Source organism: Polistes fuscatus, unplaced genomic scaffold (assembly GCF_010416935.1).
Source record: "Polistes fuscatus isolate 324 unplaced genomic scaffold, CU_Pfus_HIC Scaffold10, whole genome shotgun sequence".
Taxonomy (NCBI): Eukaryota; Metazoa; Arthropoda; class Insecta; order Hymenoptera; family Vespidae; genus Polistes; species Polistes fuscatus.
Window position 1 is genome coordinate 2,209,831 of NW_025112998.1, and position 15,990 is coordinate 2,225,820.

A 15,990-nucleotide genomic window follows, 5' to 3' on the forward strand; every position below is an offset into this window, starting at 1 on the left:
GAGACTGAAGTCTTTTTGCGGCCTACCGTGTCGATAGGCTCTCTGGGATAGAAGCGGGATCCCATCGGTTACGAAAATACATTTCAAAGTATCTATATTTTTATCTATTTGATATCACTGATTTACCATAATACACGACAAAGTCTAATGGACCTTAACAAACGTTCTTTTATTTTTATCTTTGAAATATTAGGTTGCCCAGAATGTTCGCGCCGATCTTGCATTTTAAATATGCATAATGTCTTCTTAAAATCGGCACGAAATTTTCGAACGACCTAATATACATAAATATAAATGTAAAAAATTGAAATGATTGTATACGTTAAAAATATAAGTAAGAATATATATTTATAAATTAGAAGAGAAACTTTCCAGCGAAGGCAATACATTTTAATGTAGGTACTTCATAAATAATTGTATTTAATAATTTGTGAGAAAGACACAAGAAATGAAATGGTAATTCGTACAAGCAGATCTCGACTGTACAAAATTCCAGAATAAATTCTGAGAAGATATCGAAGCAAATCGAAAGGATTCCACGCTGCTACTACAACCGATGATCCAAGGCAACTCTTTTTCTTAAAGTCAACGAACCTACTACTATGTACCCATGAACCAATACACAGAAACAACACACAAGCACACGGGTGTAATAACGTATACACTGAGGTAAGTTTTTTTGTTATAGCTCGTCGAATAGAATTTTGTAGCAATCCATTTGAGAGTTTTGCACTTGGCAGAGCAACCATTGGGATCGTCATCGTCGACGATCGCAAGATCGAGCCAAGGACCAAGGATCCATCCTTCGACGTCATCTTCATCTTCTATTCGTCTGGGTTATCCCTCTCCACTTGGCAAATTCAGTATCTATCTATCTATCTCTGAAGCCTATACTCTCCCCTCTTCGAAACGATAGTTCGAGCGTCCCTTCGTGCCTTCGTCCGCCCTCCTCTAAGCTGCTGCTGCTGCCAGTGAATCATCTTCAACGACCCCCTCCTCTTGGATCCGGCCAGAAGACTCTTAAGGGGGCCCCCGACGCAGCGCGAGGCCAGTCCGAGAACGCGACCCTAACATTAACATCCGGTGTATTCCGACAGTCGGAAACGGAAACGACTGTTTGATCGTACGATTAGTAGCACGGCAACATGAAGATCGCTACGCTGCTTCTAGTTATCGTGGCCTTCGCTTCAGGTTAGTACCTTTATTCATAGATATCTTCTATCCATTTCATCGATATATCATTTTCCAATACCTTTCTTCGTATTATTATTATTTTTTTTTCCAAGGACCTACTTGCCTCTTTTTCGACTACTTTTTCTTAAACAAAATTATTACACGAGAACAAATGTTCCTTTTTTAAAAATATCGTGCTCGTTCAATCGAAGTCTTTTACTTTCAGCAGAGGTACACTCTTCGCGTACCTATCTTCCCTCGTCACGGTTAAAGTCGGATTAACGATTCTCGCGGCGTCGTGAACAACGAGCGTGACTTACTCGATGAATGAAACGTATAGTTTAGTGAGACACAAGCCAACTTGCTCGCGAGTCTTTCCTTTTCACTGCCGGCAGACGTCTCAAGGTCTTCCGGTCGTTTACCATCACCTGCGTCGCCAGGTTTTTCCACGGATGCATCCAACTTCTTTTTTCTTCCCCCTTTTTTTTTTTTTTTTTCTTTTTTCTTTTTTTTTTCTCTCATTTCTTTATACCTTCGCATGCTACATCAAACGACTTCCAGAGCTAATCTTCTTCATCGTCGTGCGATTATTATTAGAAACTTTCGAGTTTATATTTAGAATACCTACTGTGAGAATATCGTCGAAGTCTTGGAACACTCGCGTACAAAGGAAAATGCACCTTCATCTTCTTTCTTCAAAAATATTTTTTTTTTTATATATATTTTTATAAATGAAAGAATATCAGATGATAGATCAGATATTTGATAGATCAGAAATAGAAGAGGGAGAGTAAAGTTATGTGATCTCGTCTAAAAGCTGTTTGGAACCCTATATCACTAATAATTCATAAGTACAGTTAACCAAATAATCGTGTTAGTTCAATGAACTCTCCTCGAACACGTCTCTGTGTTAATATCATTCTACTCACAAAAGATATCTCCTCGTGTGGTTTCAATTAAATCGCTTGGTGTTGATGAAGAACGTCCCTGTTTAGGATAATTAAGGTTCTTTGATGAAATACCCTAAAGGCAAACGAGAATGCTATACAAATAAATTATAAGATTTTTTTTGTCGAGCCGCGAGACAATATTCATTTTAAAATAAAATCAAAAAAAAAGGAAACTTGTCTGTAATATTTCTTTTTCTTTGAATTTAAATAAAAATTTGTAAAGATGCATTATTATTTCGAAGAAATTAATATTAACGATATCTAACGTTCAAACGATTATATTACAAGTTGAAAGTTCAAAGAACCAATTAACTAACACGAGGAAAAATTAATCGACACATTTGTATAGAAATTGCATTCGAATGTATGATCATTCTCGAATGTAACGGTTCGTTGTGAAAAGAATCGTTCATCGGCCACGCTAAAATGGGACACCGGGTAGATTAGAATTCAACAGATGGTGTTCCTACGTCTGGAGATGCCATTTGCGGTTCTGTCGGAAGTCCACGAAGGAAACGTGCTTCGATGAGATAATAATGAAGAATTCTAAAGTTTCCTTGATATCGATTCTTTACCGGTTTTTGAGAATTCGTAATAGAAGAAAATAACATTTCTTTACGATCATGCATAATATATACTTCGAATTATATCAAAAATTGTATATAAAACATTTAAGTTCGAATATTAACTTCTTTTTCTTTTTCTTTTTTTTTTAAATTACTCTCATCCTGGTGAATTTTTTGTAAAGTTATACCAGTCAAAATTATTATTATTATTATTATCGTGTTACCACTGCAACTGGAATATATTATACACCGTGATGATTACAACGATCAAGTCGCAAAAAGTGTCAGTCATAAATGTCAATTACACGTTTTGTCTAATTTCACGATGATCATTAGACACACACACACACACACATACATTGTTCTCGTTGATCAAGCGTATAAAAATACTCGGCAATTAATCGATTAATTATTTGTCTTTACTTTTAATATTAAATGAAAATTTACAGGTCAAAGGATCACGACAATTCAGCTCGATGGTGTTCAATATTTTGTATCAAGAATGAATCCATATAGTCCAGAACTCAACTACTTCTTAGCGTATCAGTACTGTCGTTCTCTGGGTCTTCAGCTGGCGTCCTTCGAAACGAAGGAAAAATCAGACACTATGACCCAATACTTAAAGAACGCTGGTTACACCAAGTACGACTTTTGGACGTCTGGTAATAAACTTGGCACGGATATGTTCCTATGGATGAGTACAGGACTACCCTTCAACACTACTTTCGATTACATGCTTAAGAGACCTGGAAACAGACCTGCTGATGTTCCACCTGGCACCGAACCTCAAAGAGTTGCACGTGAAAGGTAAAAACAACAAACTAAACGTAAAGATGCCAATTAGAAAATGAACAAAATCCCGCATTTATTATAGTTATAGATGAATTAAAATAGAAAAAAAGAAAAAGAAAAAGAGATTAGAAAATATCTATCAAAAATAATCTCGAATAAGATATCAGAGAAATTCTTATCGATATTTTATTTGAATTTCAGTGGCGACAGTGGCAGTGCGGACGGTTGCGTTTCGATGGTAGCACCAACGTTAGCATGGGAAGCACAGGATTGTACCCTCGTTAAAGACTTTATCTGCGAGCAAACAAGATGCTACTACTATAACTACGGCAGCATTCCAGTCTCCGCGACTCAGGGGTAAGAGGTGAGATAATACTTGTCACAAAAAAATACACAAAATTGCCGAGAAAAAGAGAGATAGAAAAAGATACTAAGAAAGAGAGAAAACCAGAGGATGCCCAGTGTCTCCAAGGTGAATCCTGTTGGTTATAAGAATATAAAATATACGGGGAACCGATAAAATATGCAAATGAAACCCCCCACCACCAACACCATCCATAGATATATAAGATCTCTTGCACGTTAACACAGGATCAAATTACAATGTTTTATCGGTTATCTTTATTACCTAGCTGATTATTTTTCAAACAAAATTATGGAACGTTCTAAATGCTTATATTATACAGTAGTTAGTTGATAATCAAAAAGGTTGCTGGTAATCTGGGATTCTCCGGTAACAAAATATCCAACTGACATAATTCTCATAATTTTATATCAAACGTACGTAACGCTTACTTTTTTTTTTTATTTTGATCACTAAGATAGAAACACTGACTTGGTTCTAGCTAATTTTTGAAACGAAAAAAAAAAAAAATGAAAAATGAAAAACGTCGACGATGTCTGATATCTAAGTGCTTTTTTGTAACAACGCAAACATTCTCTCGCTTCTCGCTGCAAATACTCAACGACAAAGATACACCATTGACACAATCAACACACACAGAAACAATGAAAAAGTTTCGATCCATGAATCGGTTAATCCAATATGTGAAACTTGCCAATTTGGATCCAGACTTTTGTTCTTTGCGTTTATAGGAGCTTCCTTTTAATAAAAGCAAACTAACCATAACTAATATAATAAAGATAAGATGAGAGACGTTTGCTTGATTAAGAATAGGATTTATAAATAATGATTTTGTTCGTTGGTAGTAACGTTTTTAATGGGAAATAAATTGAAAGGAAGGAAGGAAGGAAGGAAGGAAGGAAGGAAGGAAGGATGGATGAAAATAAAATGTGAGAGATAAATTGATGGCGAGCTGAATTTTTCAGAAATCGCAGACCCTACATAACGACCACCTCGGCGCCAGCCAGCGACGACCAGATCGACGAGCACGTTGAGGAAGATAATAAAGATGAAAAAAAACCGGATGAAATTATCGACGAGAAGACAACGTCATCGTCGAACGTGGAAAAGGAAGAATCAGCGAATGAAGACGTACCCGAAGACCCGGTCGTTAGCAGGCTGATAACAACGGCCGCTTCCGTGTCTGGCAAACAAGAAGAAAAAGACGATCAAAATGAAGAAGAAGAAGAAGAAGTAGAAAAAGAAGAAGAAGAATCTACTGCATCGAGCGTTTTAGGAAACATCGAACGTCGTAGGCCAACCGATGCATTTGACAGAGAATATGGTAATACGAGACCCGACAATATTCCGGATATCACGAGTCTCTTCACGGCTAGCAGTGCTGATGGTCAATCTAACGTTCATCAAGCGAGAAAAGACAACTCTGCTAGTGTCTTCGATGGCCTGGAGACTCGTGAAATCCTTCGTACAGCTTCTCGACCATCCACTTCGGACATGAAGATGGAACACAGGGATTCTCTCGATTATGATTTACTCTCGGATGCCCCAGCTGAGGTTCAAGCTGACGTCCAAGGTGAAACTGAGCCTCCCAATAACGGTCTAGAGGATGCTCATACCATTGGTCCATATGACACCGTTCAAGATTACGTTAACGATCAACAGGACATTGGTGAATCGGTAATGATGAAGGATCAGGATGATGACAGTAGTACGATCCTGCCAGAGGCGGAACCGGCCTATAGGTACAACATCAAAGTGCGCACCAACGGCAAAGTATTAGACCCTCCGTCCAAGTAACGCTTTACTCTCTAGGCACCGACGCCTTCGTTAAACGCGTTCGTTCGTCTATTAATTGTAAGAAAATTAAGAAAGGATAATTAAGATAGAGATGAAGAAGATGACGACGAAGGAATAGGATACGATTAATCTTCGCAACAAAGGAAATTGCTTGCGATCATCATCATTTAAATAAGTTCTTCTAGTCCAAGAACACTTTGAACCAATTAAACCTCTTCTCTCATGATAACGCATTAAATACGATCATAGAATTAAATTCAATCGCAAGGCAATAACGTCGTAGGAACCTAACTTCTTCGCATTTTCTTCAAACGTTAATCTGTAACGCTATTTTTTAACACACGTCAATCATCGCGTTTATCGAAAAAGAATAATATTAATAATATTAATAATATTAATAATAATAATAATAATAATAATAATAATATTAATATTAATAATAATAATAATAATAATAATAATAATAATGGTAATGATGATAATAAAAAAAAACAGGTTAAAAACTCGTGGATCACCATAATCATCACGGGGGATCATCGGTGGCACGAGAAATCACGGTCATTTTTCATATTGATCACGTTCTAAGCTAAATATCACGCACGAGAGTGGACGTACTAACTTGATGTCCTTGGTTGGAGGAAAATAGAAAAATCTTAACGTAAATGCATGATATTCTTTTATCACGATCAGAAAGATAAACAATTTTAATGAAATTTCTTAAAAGTGACTTTATGAAAGAAATATTAGAGGCCCAGCTTAAACCATTCAACTTCTGATTAACGATATCGTTCATCAGATAGAAGATTTAATAATGCGAGATCATTTTCTAGTTTTTTTTTTCACGATCATAAACTTTTTTCTCCAACCGATGATGCCAGACGCGTATCGATAGTACGTCTCCTCTCATTGGTGCGTTAATTTTAATGCATGATATTCGTGACGCCAGCTGACATCATCGTGTCACATCATTTTCAATCATTATCGTTCGAAAGATCCTAATTAAAAAGAGAGATCCTACTTCGCTCGCTTTTCATTGATTCACCAATGTGGTCAACTGGTAGTCCGCTGACGTCACGTTTTATTCATCAAGATTTAATCATCCCTTAGACTTAAATGAACACGTTTTTCGTACGTTCACAAAACGAAGAGTTCAACGGCCACGAACGACGAAGAAAGAAAACTATTGTTCTTTCTTTGATCGAATACAGGCAAAAAGAAACCCTTCCGTTATCTGAACGTACAACGATCTATCCCTAAATTTTACCCCCTCCCTCGTTCTTTTTTTTGGGGGAGGAAAATCATTCACTAAACTGTTACACGATAAGTCAAGCACTCACAATAATTTTCTACAATACTACCGTACAACAGTGTGGAAGAACGCTCAACTTGTGTAATAAATATCGATAGTACTATGAGTCTATTGTTATTCATGTCCTATAACTTACCAGCCATTGACCACACCTTCTGGGTTCAACATCGGGACGATTTTAAATACATAATCGTCACGTAAGCTACTAGCATAAGTAGAATTGCTTAGAAGAGTCTCCAATGTTCCATGCATTATCCATGATGCGTTGCTTTCACCTGGATGGACTCTCGACGTAAGGAAGATCACTTTTCTGTTCTAAACATATATCCCAAGTAAATATCTTAAATTGTTAAACAAAAGTATCTGACGTAGAATGTTATACGAACATGAGGTAAAACTTACCGATATAGGATTGTCCTTAGAATCTGGCGCGGTTATGGTCATTAATGGAATTTCATTGTTATTCAACGACTCGCAATATGAATCGGCACGAAAATAAATGTTCGAAGAACAAATATTTCCAGTCCATTTCCAAATATTGGTCATTAATTGAGTGTAAGTATAAGGGAAGTGATATGCCAGATAACAAACGTCGTGAGCATGAGGAAAGATAACTGTGAAAGTTGTTGTCAAATAATTCTTTCCCTTCGTTGGTTTCTGATAACAATTTCTATAATAACAAATATCTGTCCCAGTTCTGACCCAACCAGGTCGTCCCAATTGAGCTTCGATTACGCTGAACAGAATAGGCTTCATGCCGAAATTAAACTGAGAGTTTGCTTTTTCGCAATTTATGATATTGAACGTGTAAGGAGCATTTATTTCCATATTTGATACTTCGAAGTAAAACCATTGATGTCTAGAAACACTGTTAACATCTGGCGTTAAGATCAAGTCGTATTCTCTCAAGCCTATCTGCAAGCAAGCGAGAGAAATACACAGAGAAACGATATGTGTAAAAAGGAATTCATGGATCTTAGCCTAATCAGATATTTTTGTTCAATTTCAACATGTTCACCATTCAATGTATAGTGTTATGTAACACATAAAAGGAATCAAAGTTCATTAACGTATATTAACAATAACTATATACGATTGTTATAACGGTGAACATGTTCATAACTGTAACAAATACTTTAACTATACCTTAATAGCTTTTCTCAAATTTCCACTTTCAAAACGAGATTCAAATTGTAAACATTTGGTCTCTAAGTTCCTTTTTCCAATTCTCTTTTCGTCCAAATTACAAAGTAATTTATCCGAAATTCGATCATTCGTTGATACATTCATCGCTAAAACATCCAGATTATAAACAACCTCGTAATTTTTTGTATTAGCGTGAAGACTTCTTTCCACGCAAGTTAATAATTTTTCACGACAAACTTTTCTATCTTTGCAGTTCAATGGTTCTGGTTTTCCAAAAGAATCACCACCGATTAAATCGGGATAAGCAACTTTGACAAATCTAATAACACTTTTCACTTCGCTTGCTATTATGCAATAGGCAAGCTGATTAGTAGTAGTCAATGAAAGATCTTTTAGTGTTTTGAAATTAGATAATATATTTTTATGCTTTATTTGATATTCCATTTCGTCCTTATGCGTTTCCTTTAACAGACCTTTCGTGCGAGTGAACGTTTTCTCATTGTTGACTGTTAAATTCGACGCAGTATGTTCGAGTTTTATTTGAAAATTATTCAGCTCTTTAAAGAAAACGCTATACCTAAAATAAGAATCCATGATGTTAAAACATTATTTTCCAAATTGGATCAAACAATATTGTTACCCAATCAAATTTTCTTCTGTCCTTTGAGATGTAAAAACTCCGGCAAAAAATTTACTCTCATCTATTTCCTCGGTAGGATACAAATTCTTATCACTGGTTCTTCTCGAACTATGACTGTCTTCGTCGTCTCCTGAATCAAAATCACTGTATAATCTTCCAAGCGAGGCCACGCTGTTAGCCTAAAAAAAAGAATAAAAATTCAAATTAAATAATATGCACAGAGACGTACTCCTATTCGCAAAATTTTATATCAATAAAAATGCGACGTACTTGACTGTCAAGATCACTTCCACTTTCGATGCTGTTAGCCCTGGTATTCGCTTCCGGTAGATTGAATCTAAATACCAAATATTAAATAAATCAAATTATTTGGTAGTAATATATGATAAGATAAAAAAAAGAAAAACAAATGATGATATTTTTGCTTAAATATTAAAAACGCAGATCAAACATAGGAAACCTTGAAAGTATCGTTCACCTTGCAGGAGACATTATGGGTACAGGCAAGTCCTTCTTTTCCAGACATTGATTGATTACACTACATATACGTGACAATAAGCAATCGTAGGCTTTTTCCTCCGGGCAGTATGTACAAAACCGGTACAGTAGCTGTAGACCATTGTTCGACTTAATAGCATTCCTACCAGACTCTGAAAGTGGGAGGAAGAAGAAAAAGATCTTTTAAACGATTCCGAGTTATCCGAGTCCTTTCTTCGAGAGGAAGGAAAATACATCTTGGAAGACGTGCTCTTAACTGAGAAATCTCTTTCTTTGCACTATTCATAAATATGTTCAAAGTACTCGTACGTTACTTCAAAATAATCTTAACAAATACGATAGGTTTTCATTTTTTTTGTTTAAGTTCCCCACGCTTTTCAAGGATTCCTTGAGTTCGAGCTCGTAAAAAGGAAAACAGCGTTATAAGCAACAAAAATAGAAAAAAAAAAAAGAAAAAAAGAAATATCATTGAAGTTTGAAAAAGAATTCGTCGAAGGACTAATAATTAATTCGTAATGAAACGTTTTAACCGATATTTGAGATCAACGTTCATTCTCGACCGGTCATCAACACGGTCGAATGTAACTCGTTATAAGCACCTGTCAGCCTTTTTTCACTTCTCTTAGATTTTTTCTGGATACTACGCGGTTTGCTTTCGTAAAAGAAACTTTACTTATTACGCAAAGATGCTGTAGCGTGTTCAGAGCGTAGTTGCATATCTTCAATCTCATCTGTCCCTCGTATCTCTCCCATCTGTCGAAAATTCGCATCAATTGATTTACAATCCCAATCTTTACGAACTTCTTGCAGCATAATTCTACGAAAAATTCAATTAGGTTCAATTAAAAAAATGAAATCAAACGTAAGTCATTAGTACATTTGTTTTTTTGGTTAATATTATCGAAGCTAACAAAATTATAAACTAACAACGTACTTACTGTTAGTAGTAAAATATTTCAAACATTCTACCAAAACTCTTAATCTAATATTAGATGCGTTACCAACAAATATCAGGGTCTTTTCCAATGTATTAACTATACCGTCATTAATAAGAATTTCTTGACTAAATGCTGCGAAATAAAATATCCGATTATTAAATCTTACGATAAAGTATCATCATCATCATTTCAAATAAAAAACTTATAATAATACTAACAATTCTGAGCAAGAGTTTTCGTTATTAGCAACAATGGAAGAATCATTTTACTGTTGTTATAATGTTGCGCGAGAAGTGTGTGAAATATCTTGATGCAACTTGAACTTTTGACATTAGCTAAAATTCTCATATCCCATTGGCTAATCTACAGCATTAAAATACTTTATTCGAGATACATATAATTAATAATATTAATAAATAATTCATGAATATTTATGTTGATATGCAGTTTTACCTGTCCCAAAATCCAAAGAACTTCTTGCATCAAGACATCCACAATAGGACTGTCTTGATTCTGGATATTCATTAAATTTTTAACTAGGACTTGCGTGATCCCTAAGTTTATCAGTTGAATGACCGCTATTCGGCTACTGCTTTCTAAAAAAAAGATATAATAGTTCACCCTTATCGTAAATTTACTTAAAAACTTTGAACGTTTTCATTCGACACAGTTAATAGGATATACAAATGTTATATTTAATATATATATATATATATATATATTGTATGTTATCTTTTAAATTATTTTCACGATATTAATAATAATTTATAAATTTGAATATTACTTGTTGCACTTTTGGTTTTGCTTCCTTTCGATTTGCCTATAGTTACTTTTGGCATTATGCACTCGTGTAATATTGCAGCAATACTATAAATCACTACGAGATCCTTGCAATGCTGTAAAATAAAAAAATATACATTTTGATAATTTCTTTATTATCATAATCATTATTTCATCCTTCGTATTCTATATTTTCCAATTTAATCTAAAAGATATTTTAAATTACGAAATAAAGATTTGGATCTTTGGGCAATTAAAACTCACAGTTCGTTCGTTCGTGCAACACTCAATAGAAATAAGAACGAACGGGTTTGTAGTTTTGCAAGCCTTTCCCGAGGGTAGATTGACAAGTGAGTATAACTCGTTAATGTGACTTTGTCACGCTACTATTTCGTGTATGAAACTTGAATACCTTCGTACTTATTCGAAACGCCTAATCAACTTTACGTGGTGTGGAATGTTCACCAACGAACACGTTTCGCTTGATACGTTTCGTGACATTTCAAATTAAATCCTTTGCCAAAAATACTTTTTTCCATATCATTTAAAGTATGCATATTAAAAAGTTCATATTACATCTATCATGTCATGTATGTGTTCCTAAAGGGTCCCCCATCCTAGTACTAACTACTCTGCCAGACGTTGCTTAATTTTAATAATCGTACTATCTTTTAATAAACGTTACCGCAAGAATGATAATAAAAATCTCCATTGCACCAGAACCCTTGGTCCATAATTTGTCCAACATATCCTCGCGAACTCGTTTATCTAAAAAAAAGAAACAAAGTGAAAAGTTTTATTAACGAGATTAAAAATATATAAGTAATACTTGTAACATTTACAAAAATTCAATGAAAATAACAATCAGAATAATATGTTATAGAAATAAGTGTAATTATTAAAAGAAAAAGAAAGCATTTAATGGATGCCGGATCTAAGCGGGGACAGTCGTAAAAAGGTTTAATTACATTTTCATTCGCACCATTAATCACGATAAACAAGTAATACGATACGTGTACATAATATTGTAATAAATAAAATAAACAAATAGTCTTGGCATGAAAACGATGAGCGAGGGAATGAGAACAGCTGCGAAACAAAGATACTACAAATTCAATAAAATAGCAAACATACTGTTCATGGTTAAGATGGTGTAATCTAACTTTCAGAGTTGACATTAAGCCAATTCGGATCAATGCCATGAACGCGACAACGTGAAAAAAATACACGTAACCCATAGGTACGTTATCATTCGAAAGTAATTGCCAATTTAACGTCAACGAAGATTTACAGATTTTCAAAATGACCTGCGATCAATTTTCAACGAGATCTTTTTAAGTATTTCACTTAATTTATTTTATTAGCTTTTATAGAAACATTTGTAACTTTAATTACTTGTTTTTAGTTATGTTGAATGGTCAAAGTAACTAATTTTTTGTATAGTTCAATTTTATATGTAAGTAATATCAGTAATTTACTGTTTGCCTTTAGACATTACAAGGAATACAGATGGTTACATAAATCAGTATATATGAATTTATTTATAAAATACATAATGTTTATTACTGGTCAAATAATATTTAATGAATTGAAATACAATATCATTTTAAAACGAGAAAATTGATTTAAACTCGAAATCAGTCGAGTGCATCGACATTCTGCTGATAAAATGTAATTCTCTTAGATACGGAATGAAATCAAACGTTCTTATCACATTGGCCTAATTTCTATCCCTATCGAGTTACTCCAGTATGTATTGTCTGGATATCCCTCGTTCGTTGGATTATTGCCAACTAATAACATGTCAAGGCATGTGACGCGAAAATTCTTACGTAACCCTTACATTAATTTTTTATGTATGAATTTTCAGAAATGACCACGATTGATCGTATCCAATTGTATTAATATCTTGAAAGTAAATTTACACGTTTATATTCTGAAATCATTTAAGAAACATCAATGATTTAATATGATATATACTTCCTCGTATTTTTTATTGTTTTTTTTTTCTCATAAAAAACATCGATTCGAATCAATTAATATGAAGAAAAGAAACACGTGCAACCGAAGGATCTATTTTTTTCTGTTGACATTTTATCGAAATTTTCAAAACTTTAACATAGTTCGAAAAATAAAGTTTACGTAGTCCGATTCTATATAAATCGAGTTATCTGTAGAAATAGGTTTTCAGAAGAACTTGAACGAGCTCATGAATTCCAAGTTATATATCTTATGCGACCCGGATTTTCATTTCGCAGTTTAGCGAGACATAATTTGCGAAATACAATGACACTAAAAAAGATGTTTTCACCTTTTATTTCTTAATAAAAACGTAGAACTAATTCTTCGTAACATACAATTTCATATATTCCTTAAGAATGTTATTATTCACGAGTTGTGTGTGGACAATATAATTCGAATATAGTATCACTTAGGTGTGAGATTAAATGAGCTGACAAAACTAAGAAGTAAAATAATGTTCCCATTGTGCAAAAGAGATATTAGTCTTGTGATAACTTGTTGGAAAGCCAAAATTCCTCTTAACGTATCCATTACTCGAATTTAACCTTCATTTCGATCTTAATATTCTTTGATATCGATCTTCCGACTGATACTTTGATCTTTCTTCATTGATCAATTAACGCGATACCGTTCCAAGAATAACATTAGTATAGTTTCCTGACTGTTTAGAGATTTCCGATAAAGGTAAAATGTTAAGGGTAAATTTTCATCAAAAATAAAAGAGAAAAGTGTACATTAAGTAAGCATTTGCATGGTCTACGAGTAAATTCATATATTAGAAGAGGGTTGAAAACTTCTGAGCCAAACAGGACGAGAATTGCGTCAGGATTTTTCAAGGGTACTGTCAAGATTTGTTCATACTTACACGGAACGCAAATAAAAGTAATACTTATTTATAATAATAAATGTACTATGTCTATCTCGTATAGGAGGTTTGAAAAGTTTTGAGTCTAGCATGCAGAGGACTGAAATGTTTTGTCAGAATTTTGTCCACAGTAGATTCCAGTCTCCAATTGTAATAATACAACATTTTTTTAATCAAATTATTTTAAATATGTAACATTATAATAAGTTTAATGATTTTAGATATATTTATTAGAAATTATATTATCTCGCACATTTGATAATTTTTTTATTCGAATTTAACTCTAATTGAATTATAAGGAATGAAAATAAATTGAATTAAATAAGTAATTATAGGTAAATGTATGATTACCTGAAGAGGTGACTCGTGCGTGTATCTTGGTTATTAAGGCCTTCAATGCTTCCCCTCCTGTATTATGTTTTAACGCGAAACTTTGTAGCTTCTCCATGATCGTGTTGTTTATAGCGTCGTCCATGCATCTACTGCTCGGTGACATGGCACTAAACCGCAACGTAAACAGTTAGTTAAATTACATTGTTCAAGTAAAAGTGGTAGGAACTAAACGAACTCGTTAATTTCTTGACGGCATTGCGTGCAAAACGATCGCGGTTTAAACAAAGTATCTTTCAATTCTAAATGAATACCGATAGAAATAATACAAGATGAAAGATATTTATTATAAGACAATCGGCAAATATTTTTTTTTAAACAATAACCAAATTTGTATATAATTTAAATAAAATATTATCACAAATATTCTGACAAAGGTTTATCTATAAAAATGAAAAAACATCTATGCGATTCGTTAATTTCAATTTTCAAACACTTGGAAATGTTCTTTTATCGAAATAATTGAAAGAAAATGATGATGAAAGGTGGTAATTTTTTGTCTTTCATGAAAGTAAAAGAAGATGAACGTCTCTCGAAGATATCAATGAATCTCTCCATTGGCTTCGGTCCAACCCAGACGAAAAATCTCATTAATCAGATTTTACGATCAGCTGGCCACAGTTAGTCAATGTCACAGAAATGAAAATCAAGCGTAGGAAAAAAAAGAATAAGAACTTTCAAGGCTAATTAATGCAAAGAACGTAAAGACCAGTGTTTTAAAATAACTTTCTAAATAATAATGTAAAAGGAAAATAAATAACGAATACACGACAAAATAATAAATTGAAATATCTAATCCATACAAATGCAAAACCGCAAAAACACGACACAACTATACGAAGAGTCACAGGAACGTATAATTAATATACTTAATACTATTCATTCTTAATACAAGGATCTTAAGGTAAATCCTAAGAAAATAAAATGACACAACTAATTCCGTTTAACTGTGAGAAACCGATAAAGCAATGAATATAAAATAACAAATGCAAGACTGCAAATAGTAAGTAATAAGCTAGAAGAACAAAAAAGAAAATGACAGAGAGATCACAACGCGTATACTCTCCTACACTACGGTTACACACATACATATAAGCATACACTAACGTAAGGGAGGATGGACAAACACGCACGATACACGAATAGGTTGCTTTTGATTTTTACTCTTCTTCCTGCATGTCCTCCTCAATATCCTCGAGTGCATTCACTTTTGTTGGTTGCTGGTTTTCTTTGTCGCACATTTCCAATACGCGCTTGTCCTTTCTCTCTCTCTCTCTCTCTCTTTCCCTCTCTCTTTCTCTCTCTTTCTTTATCCTTTCTTCTTCTCACGATAATCGCCTTCGCGTTAACGATGACAATGACTGTGATAAACGAAAACAGGAATGACGACTTGACATCGATTATATTATCAAATCTAAATAGCATGAAAATTTGACGAAAAATGGGATCGAGATTTTTGCCCAAAAGGCAAACGTGTCTATTTTGTTTTGGTCTCTATTCGATCTCCCTACTTTCTTCTTCCCTCTTAATTTCCTTCTCAATTTCACAAACAAAATTCGCGATCCACACGCTTCAACACTCTAAAGCGTTTTGACGTTTCCCGCTGCCAAAACTATGTTTATAAGCATAGCACGCATGCACGCATGAGGTACTTCTATTTATATCCACGGCTGCTTTCCAAAAACCTGTTGGTTTTTTGTTGTTATTTATTTATTTATTTTTTTTTAATCTGCTTTTAATCGTTAATCGATACCTTTCTT

At 33.9% G+C, this 15,990-nt stretch overlaps 2 protein-coding genes across 15 annotated transcripts in view; one reads left to right on the forward strand and one right to left on the reverse strand.

Moving 5' to 3' along the window:
• Window positions 1-15,990, reverse strand: part of LOC122526039 (cytosolic carboxypeptidase 4-like) — a 29,299-nt gene that overhangs the window by 11,748 nt on the left and 1,561 nt on the right. For 6 of the 12 annotated variants that reach the window (XM_043649149.1, XM_043649150.1, XM_043649146.1 and 3 more), the window contains exons 2-15: window positions 15,395-15,591; window positions 14,192-14,340; window positions 11,639-11,721; window positions 10,958-11,069; window positions 10,627-10,769; window positions 10,392-10,536; window positions 10,174-10,305; window positions 9,909-10,052; window positions 9,216-9,387; window positions 9,008-9,074; window positions 8,738-8,916; window positions 8,098-8,674; window positions 7,354-7,866; window positions 7,088-7,266 (exon numbers count right to left, since the gene is read on the reverse strand). In XM_043649149.1, the coding sequence (XP_043505084.1) occupies window positions 7,088-7,266; window positions 7,354-7,866; window positions 8,098-8,674; window positions 8,738-8,916; window positions 9,008-9,074; window positions 9,216-9,387; window positions 9,909-10,052; window positions 10,174-10,305; window positions 10,392-10,536; window positions 10,627-10,769; window positions 10,958-11,069; window positions 11,639-11,721; window positions 14,192-14,340; window positions 15,395-15,471 (2,672 nt within the window). In that variant the 5' untranslated portion in view covers window positions 15,472-15,591. Of the gene's footprint in view, window positions 1-7,087; window positions 7,267-7,353; window positions 7,867-8,097; window positions 8,675-8,737; window positions 8,917-9,007; window positions 9,075-9,215; window positions 9,388-9,908; window positions 10,053-10,173; window positions 10,306-10,391; window positions 10,553-10,626; window positions 10,770-10,957; window positions 11,070-11,638; window positions 11,722-14,191; window positions 14,341-15,337; window positions 15,916-15,990 lie in introns of those variants that run through there. The other 6 variants (XM_043649151.1, XM_043649153.1, XM_043649147.1 and 3 more) reach the window with 6 other exon arrangements.
• LOC122526041 (C-type lectin 37Da) lies at window positions 598-6,010 on the forward strand. 3 transcript variants are annotated; one of them, XM_043649160.1, is made up of 5 exons: window positions 598-669; window positions 741-1,191; window positions 3,139-3,496; window positions 3,683-3,838; window positions 4,811-6,010. In XM_043649160.1, exons 2-5 carry the CDS (start codon window positions 1,146-1,148, stop codon window positions 5,640-5,642), a joined length of 1,392 nt encoding a protein of 463 aa, XP_043505095.1. In that variant the 5' UTR covers window positions 598-669; window positions 741-1,145; the 3' UTR covers window positions 5,643-6,010. The 3 variants fall into 3 exon arrangements, with proteins under 3 accessions (XP_043505095.1, XP_043505094.1, XP_043505096.1); XM_043649159.1 differs by having other exon boundaries at window positions 600-1,191; XM_043649161.1 differs by having other exon boundaries at window positions 600-1,191; window positions 3,683-3,845; window positions 4,811-4,949.